General features: G+C 53.6%; 1 protein-coding gene across 1 annotated transcript in view; it reads right to left on the bottom strand.

The window, feature by feature from the left end:
* ano2b (anoctamin 2b) overlaps positions 1-14,091 on the bottom strand; it is a gene marked incomplete at its 5' end in the record, with an annotated part of 119,247 nt that overhangs the window by 55,011 nt on the left and 50,145 nt on the right. The window contains 3 exons of the mRNA XM_042317009.1: positions 2,718-2,801; positions 6,945-7,049; positions 11,097-11,179. Of these exons, the coding sequence (XP_042172943.1) occupies positions 2,718-2,801; positions 6,945-7,049; positions 11,097-11,179 (272 nt within the window). The remainder of the gene's footprint in view (positions 1-2,717; positions 2,802-6,944; positions 7,050-11,096; positions 11,180-14,091) is intronic.

The raw sequence follows: 14,091 nt of genomic DNA, 5'->3' as shown, positions 1-14,091 counted from the left end.
CCAGTCTGTGCAAAACACTCCTGTACTTTTTTTATTGACCGAGTCACTGGTGCTTCCTGCTTTATGTTTGCTTGTAAGCAGGAATCAGGAGGATAGAATTATGGTCAGATTTGCCAAATGGAGGGCGAGCTTTGTACGTGTCTCTGTGTGGTGTAAAGGTGGTCCAGAGGTTTTTTCCCCCTCTGGTTGCACATTTAACATGCTGATAGAAATGAGGCAAAATAGATTTAAGTTTCCCTGCATTTAAAGTCCCCGGCCACTAGGAGCGCCACCTCTGGATGAGCGTTTTCCTGTTTGCTTATGGGGGTATACAGCTCATTGAGTGCGGTCTTAGTGCATCGGTCTGTGGTGGTATGTAGACAGCTTCAAAAAATACAGAGGAAAACTCTAGGTAGTTACTGTGGTCTCCAGCTCATCATGAGATCCTCTACGTCAGGCGAGCAAAACCTCAAGATCTCCTTAGATTTCGTGCACCAGCTGTTGTTTACAAATATACATAGACCTCTGCCCCGTGTCTTACCAGAGGCCGGTGGTCTATCCTGCCTATAGAGTGTATAACCTGGTCTATCCTGCCTATAGAGTGTATAACCTGGTCTATCCTGCCTATAGAGTGTATAACCTGGTCTATCCTGCCTATAGAGTGTATAACCTGGTCTATCCTGCCTATAGAGTGTATAACCTGGTCTATCCTGCCTATAGAGTGTATAACCTGGTCTATCCTGCTGATAGAGTGTATAACCTGGTCTATCCTGCCTATAGAGTGTATAACCTGGTCTATCCTGCCTATAGAGTGTATAACCTGGTCTATCCTGCCTATAGAGTGTATAACCTGGTCTATCCTGCCTATAGAGTGTATAACCTGGTCTATCCTGCTGATAGAGTGTATAACCTGGTCTATCCTGCCTATAGAGTGTATAACCTGGTCTATCCTGTCTATAGAGTGTATAACCTGGTCTATCCTGCCTATAGAGTGTTTAACCTGGTCTATCCTGCTGATAGAGTGTATAACCTGGTCTATCCTGCCTATAGAGTGTATAACCTGGTCTATCCTGCCTATAGAGTGTATAACCTGGTCTATCCTGTCTATAGAGTGTATAACCTGGTCTATCCTGCCTATAGAGTGTATAACCTGGTCTATCCTGCTGATAGAGTGTATAACCTGGTCTATCCTGCCTATAGAGTGTATAACCTGGTCTATCCTGCCTATAGAGTGTATAACCTGGTCTATCCTGCCTATAGAGTGTATAACCTGGTCTATCCTGCTGATAGAGTGTATAACCTGGTCTATCCTGCCTATAGAGTGTATAACCTGGTCTATCCTGCCTATAGAGTGTATAACCTGGTCTATCCTGCCTATAGAGTGTATAACCTGGTCTATCCTGCCTATAGAGTGTATAACCTGGTCTATCCTGCCTATAGAGTGTATAACCTGGTCTATCCTGCCTATAGAGTGTATAACCTGGTCTATCCTGCCTATAGTGTGTATAACCTGGTCTATCCTGCCTATAGAGTGTATAACCTGGTCTATCCTGCCTATAGTGTGTATAACCTGGTCTATCCTGTCTATAGAGTGTATAACCTGGTCTATCCTGTCTATAGAGATAACCTGGTCTATCCTGTCTATAGAGGTCTATCCTGTCTATAGAGTGTATAACCTGGTCTATCCTGCCTATAGAGTGTATAACCTGGTCTATCCTGCCTATAGAGTGTATAACCTGGTCTATCCTGCCTATAGAGTGTATAACCTGGTCTATCCTGCCTAGAGTGAGCCTGTATAACCTGGTCTATCCTGCCTATAGAGTGTATAACCTGGTCTATCCTGCCTATAGAGTGTATAACCTGGTCTATCCTGCCTATAGAGTGTATAACCTGGTCTATCCTGCCTATAGAGTGTATAACCTGGTCTATCCTGCCTATAGAGTGTATAACCTGGTCTATCCTGCCTATAGAGTGTATAACCTGGTCTATCCTGCCTATAGAGTGTATAACCTGGTCTATCCTGTCTATAGAGTGTATAACCTGGTCTATCCTGCTGATAGAGTGTATAACCTGGTCTGTCCTGCTGATAGAGTGTATAACCTGGTCTATCCTGCTGATAGAGTGTATAACCTGGTCTATCCTGCCTATAGAGTGTATAACCTGGTCTATCCTGTCTATAGAGTGTATAACCTGGTCTATCCTGCCTATAGAGTGTATAACCTGGTCTATCCTGTCTATAGAGTGTATAACCTGGTCTATCCTGCCTAGAGTGTATAACCTGGTCTATCCTGCCTATAGAGTGTATAACCTGGTCTATCCTGCCTATAGAGTGTATAACCTGGTCTATCCTGTCTATAGAGTGTATAACCTGGTCTATCCTGCCTATAGAGTGTATAACCTGGTCTATCCTGCCTATAGAGTGTATAACCTGGTCTATCCTGCCTATAGTGTTTAACCTGCCAGCTGTATGTTATTAATGTCGTTGTTCAGCCACGACTGTGAAACATAAGGTATTACAGTTTTTAATGTCCCGTTTGTAGGATATACGTGCTTTCAGCTCTTCAGCCACACAGCCGCTCGCTAACCTAACTGCTGCTCAAATAGAGAGTTCCTGAGAGTCTGCCTGTTTAGAAGCAAGAGGAGAGGAGAGGATGAGGAGAAGGAGGAGCAGAAGGAGGAGGAAGAGGAGCAGGCAGAGGAGAAGAAGAGAAGCAGGCAGAGGAGAAGAGGAGTGTTACCGATGTCCCAGTGTTCATAGCAGACAGTAACTTCTGTCTCCACCTGTCTTTCCCTGCCGCCACGTCCTCCTCCCGCTGCACAGGCTGCAACACAGAGCATGGCTGAACACAAGACAAAAACAGGCAACACACACGCCTTCCCACCCTCCAACCATATCCCTCCAGCCAACAGTGGTTAGGAACATGGTATGATGGTAACATCCCAGTATGTTGAATCAGCACAATGTGTTGTTGTGAAGACATTGGGCTGCTCCAACAGGCCTGGAGAGAGACAGCGGCTCTGCATGGGGCTGCTCCAACAGGCCTGGAGAGAGACAGTGGCTCTGCATGGGGCTGCTCCAACAGGCCTGGAGAGAGACAGCGGCTCTGCATGGGGCAGCTCCAACAGGCCTGGAGAGAGACAGCGGCTCTGCATGGGGCTGCTCCAACAGGCCTGGAGAGAGACAGTGGCTCTGCATGGGGCTGCTCCAACAGGCCTGGAGAGAGACAGCGGCTCTGCATGGGGCAGCTCCAACAGGCCTGGAGAGAGACAGTGGCTCTGCATGGGGCAGCGCCAACAGGCCTGGAGAGACAGACAGTAGCTCTGCATGGGGCTGCTCCAACAGGCCTGGAGAGAGACAGCGGCTCTGCATGGGGCTGCTCCAACAGGCCTGGAGAGAGACAGCGGCTCTGCATGGGGCTGCTCCAACAGGCCTGGAGAGAGACAGTGGCTCTGCATGGGGCTGCTCCAACAGGCCTGGAGAGAGACAGCGGCTCTGCATGGGGCAGCTCCAACAGGCCTGGAGAGAGACAGTGGCTCTGCATGGGGCAGCGCCAACAGGCCTGGAGAGACAGACAGTAGCTCTGCATGGGGCTGCTCCAACAGGCCTGGAGAGAGACAGCGGCTCTGCATGGGGCAGCTCCAACAGGCCTGGAGAGAGACAGCGGCTCTGCATGGGGCAGCTCCAACAGGCCTGGAGAGAAACAGCAGCTCTGCATGGGGCAGCTCCAACAGGCCTGGAGAGAGACAGCGGCTCTGCATGGGGCAGCTCCAACAGGCCTGGAGAGAGACAGCGGCTCTGCATGGGGCAGCTCCAACAGGCCTGGAGAGACAGACAGTGGCTCTGCATGGGGCTGCTCCAACAGGCCTGGACAGGCCCATCTCTATCTCAACTCGGTCCCCCTGGGCTTTCTATACCGTGGCACCCCACCCATCTCTATCTCAACTCAGTCCCCATGGGCTTTCTACCGTGGCACCCCCAGTCCCCCTGGGCTTTCTATACATCTCAACTCAGTCCCCCTGGGCTTTCTATACCGTGGCACCACCCCCAACTCATCTCTATCTCAATCCAGTCCCCTGGGCTTTCTATACCGTAGCACCACCCACCCCCTGCCATCTCAACTCAGTCCCCCTGGGCTTTCTATGCCGTGGCACCCCCCATCTCTCTCACAACTCAGTCCCCCTGGGCTTTCTATACCGTAGCACCACCCATCTCCATCTCAACTCAGTCCCCCTGGGCTTTCTATACCGTAGCACCCCCCCTCAACTCAGTCCCCTGGGGCTTTCTATACCGTGGCACCCCCCCCCATCTCTATCTCAACTCAGTCCCCCTGGGCTTTCTATACCGTAGCACCACCCCCCATCTCTCTCACAACTCAGTCCCCCTGGGCTTTCTATACTGTAGCACCAACCCCCCCCTCTCTCTCTGCTCAGTCCCCCTGGGCTTTCTGCCGTAGCATCACCCATCTCTGGCTCTCTCTCTCTCTCAACTCAGTCCTCCTGGGCTTTCTACCGTAGCTTCACCCATCTCTCTCAACTCAGTCCCCCTGGGCTTTCAACTCTCAGTCCCCCTGGGCTTTCTATACCGTAGCACCACCCACCTCCCCTGCCATCTCAACTCAGTCCCCCTGGGCTTTCTGTACCGTAGCACCACCCCCCCCTGGAGAGAGACAGCGTCTCTGCATGGGGCTGCTCCAACAGGCCTGGAGAGAGACAGCGGCTCTGCATGGGGCAGCTCCAACAGGCCTGGAGAGAGACAGCGGCTCTGCATGGGGCAGCTCCAACAGGCCTGGAGAGACAGACAGTGGCTCTGCATGGGGCTGATCCAACAGGCCTGGACAGGCCCATCTCTATCTCAACCCAGTCCCCCTGGGCTTTCTACACCGTAGCACACCCCCAAATCTCTCTCAACTCGGTCCCCCTGGGCTTTCTATACCGTAGCACACCCCCAAATCTCTCTCAACTCAGTCCCCTGGGCTTTCTATACCGTACATGCACCCCCCATCTCAACTCAGTCACCCTTGGCTTTCTATACCGTGGCACCCCCCCATCTCTATCTCAACTCGGTCCCCCTGGGTTTTCAATACCGTAGCACACCCCCAAATCTCTCTCAACTCAGTCCCCATGGGCTTTCTACCGTAGAACCCCCCCCATCTCTATCTTAACTCAGTCCCCCTGGGCTTTCTATACGGTAGCACCATCCCGCCCCCTGCCATCTCAACTCAGTCCCCCTGGGCTTTCTATACCGTGGCACCCCCCCTCTCTCATCTCTATCTCAACTCAGTCCCCCTGGGCTTTCTATACCGTAGCACCACCCCCCCAACTCATCTCTCTCACAACTCAGTCCCCCTGGGCTTTCTATACCGTAGCACCCCCCCCATCTCTATCTCAATCTCAGTCCCCCTGGGCTTTCTATACCGTAGCACCACCCCCCCCCCTGCCATCTCAACTCAGTCCCCCTGGGCTTTCTATACCGTGGCACCCCCCCCCATCTCTATCTCAACTCAGTCCCCCTGGGCTTTCTATACCGTAGCCCCCCCATCTCAACTCAGTCCCCCTGGGCTTTCTATACCGTGGCACCGCCCCCCCCATCTCTATCTCAACTCAGTCCCCCTGGGCTTTCTATACCGTAGCACCCCCCCATCTCTATCTCAATCCAGTCCCCCTGGGCTTTCTATACCGTAGCACCACCCCCCCCTGCCATCTCAACTCAGTCCCCCTGGGCTTTCTATACCGTAGCACCCCCCCCCCTGCCATCTCTCTCACAACTCAGTCCCCCTGGGCTTTCTATACCGTAGCACCACCCCAACTCAGTCCCCTGGGCTTTCTAGAGAGACAGCGTCTCTGCATGGGGCTGCTCCAACAGGCCTGGAGAGAGACAGCGGCTCTGCATGGGGCTGCTCCAACAGGCCTGGAGAGAGACAGCGGCTCTGCATGGGGCAGCTCCAACAGGCCTGGAGAGAGACAGCGGCTCTGCATGGGGCAGCTCCAACAGGCCTGGGGAGAGACAGCGGCTCTGCATGGGGCAGCTCCAACAGGCCTGGAGAGACCGACAGTGGCTCTGCATGGGGCTGCTCCAACAGGCCTGGACAGGCCCATCTCTATCTCAACCCAGTCCCCTGGGCTTTCTATACCGTAGCCCCCCCATCTCTATCTCAATCCAGTCCCCTTGGCTTTCTATACCGTGGCACCCCCATCTCTATCTCAACTCAGTCCCCCTGGGCTTTCTATACTTCTCTATCACAACTCAGTCCCCCTGGGCTTTCTATACCGTAGCACCACCCCCCCCATCTCTCTCACAACTCAGTCCCCCTGGGCTTTCTATACCGTAGCACCACCCACCCCCTGCCATCTCAACTCAGTCCCCCTGGGCTTTCTTTATGTAGCACCCCCCATCTCTCTCACAACTCAGTCCTCCTGGGCTTTCTAGCGTAGCATCACCCATCTCTCTCAACTCAGTCCCCCTGGGCTTTCTATACCGTAGCACACCCCCATCTCTACTCAGTCCCCCTGGGCTTTCTATACCGTAGCACCCCCCCATCTCTACTCAGTCCCCCTGGGCTTTCTATACAGTAGCACCCCCATCTCTACTCAGTCCCCCTGGGCTTTCTATACAGTAGCACCCCCATCTCTACTCAGTCCCCCTGGGCTTTCTATACAGTAGCACCCCCATCTCTACTCAGTCCCCCTGGGCTTTCTATACAGTAGCACCCCCATCTCTACTCAGTCCCCCTGGGCTTTCTATACAGTAGCACCACCCATCTCTACTCAGTCCCCCTGGGCTTTCTATACCATAGCACCCCCCATCTCTACGTATTCCGCCTGGGTTTTGTATACAGTAGCACCACCCATCTCTACTCAGTCCCCCTGGGCTTTCTACCGGTAGAAAGCTGGTGTTTGTACATTAGCAACAGATCAAACACCAGTTGAGGGGTTTAAATCCTGGGGGGAGTAAAATACATCCCCACCTCAATCTTCTTCTTCTTCTTCTTTTTCTCATTCTTCTTCTCCTTGTTCCTCATCATCTGTCTCTTCTGGAGCAGGACGGTTTCATACTTGGGCCTCGGGTGGTCCTGGGGAGAAGAGAGACCGGTTCATTTGTTCTGATGGTCAGTCAGTGATGAGGACCTGGACTGGTGTCAGTTGGAGTGGAGTATAGTAACTTGACCATTAAGGAGTGGAGTATAGTAACCATTAAGGAGTGGAGTATAGTAACCTAACCATTAAGGGGTGGAGTATAGTAACCATTAAGGGGTGGAGTATAGTAACCATTAAGGAGTGGAGTATAGTAACCATTAAGGAGTGGAGTATATACTGTACTCGATATCATCTACTGTATCTTGCCTATGCTGCTCTGTACCATCACTCATTCATATATCCTTATGTACATATTCTTTATCCCCTTACACTGTGTATGACCGTAGTTTTTTTTGGAATTGTTAGTTAGATTACTTGCTCGTTATTACTGCATTGTCGGAACTAGAAGCACAAGCATTTCACTACACTCGCAATAACATCTGCTAACCATGTGTATGTGACAAATAAAATTTGATATGATTTGATTTGATTTATAGTAACCATTAAGGAGTGGAGTATAGTAACCTGACCATTAAGGAGTGGAGTATAGTAACCATTAAGGAGTGGAGTATAGTAACCTGACCATTAAGGAGTGGAGTATAGTAACCATCAAGGAGTGGAGTATAGTAACCTGACTATTTTTATTTATTTTCTACCTTTATTCAACTAGGCAGGGATGGGATGTGGTGGCATGGGATGTGGTGGCATGGGATGGGATGGGGTGGCATGGGATGGGATGGGATGTGGTGGCATGGGATGGGATGTGGTGGATGGGATGGGATGTGGTGGCATGGCATGGCATGGTGGCATGGCATGGGATGTGGTGGCATGGGATGGGATGTGGTGGCATGGGATGGGATGTGGTGGCATGGGATGTGGTGGCATGGGATGGGTGGCAAGGGATGTGGTGGCATGGGATGTGGTGGCAAGGGATGTGGTGGCATGGATGTGGTGGCATGGGATGTGGTGGCATGGGATGTGGTGGCATGGGATGGGATGTGGTGGCATGGGATGGGATGTGGTGGCATGGGATGGGATGTGGTGGCATGGGATGGGATGTGGTGGCATGGGATGTGGTGGCAAGGGATGTGGTGGCATGGGATGTGGTGGCATGGGATGTGGTGGCATGGGATGGGATGTGGTGGCATGGGATGGGATGTGGTGGCATGGGATGGGATGGCATGGGATGTGGTGGCATGGGATGGGATGGCATGGGATGGGTGGCATGGGATGGGATGTGGTGGCATGGGATGGGATGGGTGGCATGGGATGGGATGGTGGCATGGCATGGGATGGCATGGGATGTGGTGGCATGGGATGGGATGTGGTGGCATGGGATGGGATGGGATGTGGTGGCATGGGATGGGATGTGGTGGCATGGGATGGGATGTGGTGGCATGGGATGGGATGTGGTGGCATGGGATGGCATGGGATGGCATGGGATGGGTGGGATGGCATGGGATGGGATGTGGTGGCATGGGATGGGATGTGGTGGCATGGGATGGGATGGCATGGGCATGGCATGGGATGGGGATGGCATGGGATGGGATGGCATGGCATGGGATGTGGTGGCATGGGATGGGATGAGATGTGGTGGCATGGGATGGGATGTGGTGGCATGGGATGGGATGGCATGGGATGGGATGTGGTGGCATGGGATGGGATGTGGTGGCATGGGATGTGGTGGCATGGGATGGGATGTGGTGGCATGGGATGGCATGGGATGGGATGTGGTGGCATGGGATGTGGTGGCATGGGATGGGATGTGGTGGCATGGGATGGGATGTGGTGGCATGGGATGTGATGGCATGGGATGGGATGGGCATGGGATGGGATGTGGTGGCATGGGGTGGGATGTGGTGGCATGGGATGGGATGGCATGGGATGGGATGGGTGGCATGGGATGGGATGGCATGGGATGGCATGGGATGTGGTGGCATGGGATGGGATGTGGTGGCATGGGATGGGATGTGGTGGCATGGGATGGGATGGCATGGCATGGGATGGGATGTGGTGGCATGGGATGGGATGTGGTGGCATGGGATGTGGTGGCATGGGATGTGGTGGCATGGGATGGATGGGATGTGGTGGCATGGGATGGGATGTGGTGGCATGGGATGGGATGGGGTGGCATGGGATGGGATGGCATGGGATGGGATGGGATGGGATGGGATGGGGTGGTGGCATGGGATGGGATGGCATGGGATGGGATGGGTGGCATGGGATGGGATGTGGTGGCATGGGATGGGATGGCATGGGATGGGATGGCATGGGATGGGATGGGATGGCATGGGATGGGATGGCATGGCATGGGATGTGGGATGGGATGGCATGGGATGGGATGGGTGGCATGGGATGGGATGGGATGGGTGGCATGGGATGGGATGGGATGGCATGGGATGGCATGGATGGGATGTGGTGGCATGGGGGATGTGGTGGCATGGGATGTGGTGGCATGGGATGGGATGTGGTGGCATGGGATGGCATGGGATGGGATGTGGTGGCATGGGATGTGGTGGGATGGGATGGGATGTGGTGGCATGGGATGTGGTGGCATGGGATGTGGTGGCATGGGATGGGATGTGGTGGCATGGGATGGGATGTGGTGGCATGGGGTGGGATGGGATGTGGTGGCATGGGATGTGATGTGGTGGCATGGGATGGGATGTGGTGGCATGGGATGGGATGTGGTGGCATGGGATGGGATGTGGTGGCATGGATGGGATGTGGTGGCATGGGATGGAATGTGGTGGCATGGGATGGGATGGCATGGGATGGGATGTGGTGGCATGGGATGGGATGTGGTGGCATGGGATGGGATGGCATGGCATGGGATGGGATGTGGTGGCATGGGATGGGATGTGGTGGCATGGGATGTGGTGGGATGGGATGGGGATGTGGTGGCATGGGATGGGATGTGGTGGCATGGGATGGGATGTGGTGGCATGGGATGGGATGTGGTGGCATGGGATGGGATGTGGTGGCATGGGATGGGATGGCATGGGATGGGATGGGATGGCATGGGATGGGATGTGGTGGCATGGGATGGGATGTGGTGGCATGGGATGGGATGTGGTGGCATGGGATGGGATGTGGTGGCATGGGATGGGATGTGGTGGCATGGGATGGGATGTGGTGGCATGGGATGTGGTGGCATGGGATGTGGCAAAGAAAATATTAAACAGTAATAATATTAACCATAACCATAAGGCAACAAACGACAAAGAAAATGCTGGTAAGGACAGACAGATTCTATTGATATGGTCTGGGGGGGAAGAGGAGGAAGTTGGTGCAATGAAACTGATGATCTGAAGGAATCCTTCCCCATAAAGGAAAACGTGCTTTGTTTTCTTAAGTGTCTTTAACTTAGTTAAAGAAATCCCTCCTCCTCCGTCCCCCCTCCCCATCTCCCTTACCCCTTCTCTCCATGATCTCCTCCGTCCCCACACCTCCATCTTCCTTACCCTTTCGATCCGTACATGATCACACCCCTCCCATCTGTAGTACAGAATACCACTCTTCCTCAAGTGATCCCATATATCCCCTCCATACCACGCCAGGAGCACCAGAACAGACAGTGAGACTGCACCAGAACAGACAGGGAGACTGCACCAGAACAGACAGGGAGACTGCACATCCCTCCATCTCCATATCCCTCCATCTCTATATCCCTCCATCTCCATCTCCATCCATATCCCTCCATCTCCATATATATCCCTCCATCTCCACATCCCTCCATCTCCATATCCCTCCATATCCTGTATATATATGTGATATGTATAGTCCTGTGAGGCTGTGGGGTGTGATATGTAATGGTGTTTACCTCCTCTTCCTCTAGTCCTGTGAGGCTGTGGGGTGTGATATGTAATGGTGTGTACCTCCTCTTCCTCTAGTCCTGTGAGGCTGTGGGGTGTGATATGTAATGGTGTGTACCTCCTCTTCCTCTAGTCCTGTGAGGCTGTGGGGTGTGATATGTAATGGTGTGTCCCTCCTCTTCCTCTAGTCCTGTGAGGCTGTGGGGTGTGATATGTAATGGTGTGTACCTCCTCTTCCTCTAGTCCTGTGAGGTCCCAGCTGTGGTTCAAACTGATCTGACGACGCTTCCAGTGCTCCAGGAACGTCGCAACTACACACACAGACACACACAGACTTAGACATGATCACAGACACACACAGACATGATCACAGACACACACAGTCATGTGAATATAGGTCCACCAACTCTAGCAGAGGAAACCTGAGACAAAGTGGTAGCAGAGCAGCGGGGGTTACACCCCCAGAGGTCCTACTGTGTCTAATAATACACAGACCTGGCCCCCCAGACGGGCTGGCTGACGGGCTAGCTGACGGCCTAGCTGGCTGACGGGCTAGCTGACGGCCTAGCTGGCTGACGGGCTAGCTGACGGCCTAGCTGGCTGACGGGCTAGCTGACGGCCTGGCTGGCTGACGGGCTAGCTGACGGCCTGGCTGGCTGACGGGCTAGCTGACGGCCTGGCTGGCTAACGGGCTAGCTGACTGACGGGCTAGCTGACGGCTTAGCTGACTGACGGGCTAGCTGGCTGGCGGGCTAGCTGGCTGACGGGCTAGCTGGCTGACGGGCTAGCTGGCTGGCGGGCTAGCTGGCGGGCTAGCTGGCGACCTAGCTGGCTGACTGACGGGCTGGATGGCTGGCCGGCTGACAGAGAGACAGACTGGCTGGCCGGCTGACAGAGAGACAGACGGGCTGGCCGGCTGACAGAGAGACAGACGGGCTGGCCGGCTGACAGAGAGACAGACGGGCTGGCCGGCTGACAGAGAGACAGACGGGCTGGCCGGCTGACAGAGAGACAGACGGGCTGGCCGGCTGACAGAGAGACAGACGGGCTGGCCGGCTGACAGAGAGACAGACGGGCTGGCCGGCTGACAGAGAGACAGACGGGCTGGCCGGCTGACAGAGAGACAGACGGGCTGGCCGGCTGACAGAGAGACAGACGGGCTGGCCGGCTGACAGAGAGACAGACGGGCTGGCCGGCTGACAGAGAGACAGACGGGCTGGCCGGCTGACAGAGAGACAGACGGGCTGGCCGGCTGACAGAGAGACAGACTGGCTGGCCGGCTGACAGAGAGACAGACTGGCTGGCCGGCTGACAGAGAGACAGACTGGCTGGCCGGCTGACAGAGAGACAGACTGGCTGGCCGGCTGACAGAGAGACTGGCTGGCTGGCTGACAGAGAGACTGGCTGGCTGGCTGACAGAGAGACTGGCTGGCTGGCTGACAGAGAGACTGGCTGGCTGGCTGACAGACTGGCTGGCTGGCTGGCTGACAGAGAGACTGGCTGGCTGACATACAGACTGGCTGGCTGGCTGACATACAGACTGATGGACAGGAGGGGGCGGTACTATGGGGTCATAAAACATTGGAACGTTAATACATACCCCAGGGGGACATGAAGATGGGAGTAGTAAGGGGCAGTAAGGGGTAACAGAGCGTTAATACATACCCCAGAGGGACATGAAGATGGGGGTAGTAAGGGGTAACAGAGCGTTAATACATACCCCAGAGGGACATGAAGATGGGGGTAGTAAGGGGTAACAGAATGTTAATACATACCCCAGAGGGACATGAAGATGGGGATAGTAAGGGGTAGTAAGGGGTAACAGAGCGTTAATACATACCCCATAGGGACATGAAGATGGGGATAGTAAGAGGCAGTAAGGGGTAGTAAGGGGTAACAGACGTTAATACATACCCCAGAGGGACATGAAGATGGGGGTAGTAAGGGGTAACAGAATGTTAATACATACCCCAGAGGGACATGAAGATGGGGGTAGTAAGGGGCAGTAAGGGGTAGTAAGGGGTAACAGAGCGTTAATACATACCCCAGAGGGACATGAAGATGGGGGTAGTAAGGGGTAACAGAATGTTAATACATACCCCAGAGGGACATGAAGATGGGGGTAGTAAGGGGCAGTAAGGGGTAGTAAGGGGTAACAGAGCGTTAATACATACCCCAGAGGGACATGAAGATGGGGGTAGTAAGGGGCAGTAAGGGGTAACAGAGCGTTAATACATACCCCAGAGGGACATGAAGATGGGGGTAGTAAGGGGTAACAGAGCGTTAATACATACCCCAGAGGGACATGAAGATGGGGGTAGTAAGGGGCAGTAAGGGGTAGTAAGGGGTAGTAAGGGGTAACAGAATGTTAATACATACCCCAGAGGACATGAAGATGGGGGTAGTGAGGGGCAGTAAGGGGTAGTAAGGGGTAACAGAGCGTTAATACATACCCCAGAGGGACATGAAGATGGGGGTAGTAAGGGGCAGTAAGGGGTAACAGAGCGTTAATACATACCCCAGAGGACATGAAGATGGGGGTAGTGAGGGGCAGTAAGGGGTAGTAAGGGGTAACAGAACGTTAATACATACCCCAGAGGGACATGAAGATGGGGGTAGTAAGGGGTAGTAAGGGGTAACAGAATGTTAATACATACCCCAGAGGACATGAAGATGGGGGTAGTAAGGGGTAGTAAGGGGTAACAGAATGTTAATACATACCCCAGAGGGACATGAAGATGGGGGTAGTAAGGGGTAGTAAGGGGTAACAGAATGTTAATACATACCCCAGAGGGACATGAAGATGGGGGTAGTAAGGGGTAGTAAGGGGTAACAGAATGTTAATACATACCCCAGAGGGACATGAAGATGGGGGTAGTGAGGGGCAGTAAGGGGTAGTAAGGGGTAACAGAACGTTAATACATACCCCAGAGGGACATGAAGATGGGGCAGTAAGGGGTAACAGAATGTTAATACATACCCCAGAGGGACATGAAGATGGGGGCAGTAAGGGGCAGTAAGGGGCAGTAAGGGGTAACAGAACGTTAATACATACCCCAGAGGGACATGAAGATGGGGGTAGTAAGGGGTAACAGAATGTTAATACATACCCCAGAGGGACATGAAGATGGGGGTAGTGAGGGGCAGTAAGGGGTAGTAAGGGGTAACAGAGCGTTAATACATACCCCAGAGGGACATGAAGATGGGGGTAGTAAGGGGTAAC

Source organism: Oncorhynchus tshawytscha, unplaced genomic scaffold (assembly GCF_018296145.1).
Source record: "Oncorhynchus tshawytscha isolate Ot180627B unplaced genomic scaffold, Otsh_v2.0 Un_scaffold_6975_pilon_pilon, whole genome shotgun sequence".
In the NCBI taxonomy this organism is placed as follows: Eukaryota; Metazoa; Chordata; class Actinopteri; order Salmoniformes; family Salmonidae; genus Oncorhynchus; species Oncorhynchus tshawytscha.
This window is presented reverse-complemented; position numbering and strand designations above follow the sequence as displayed.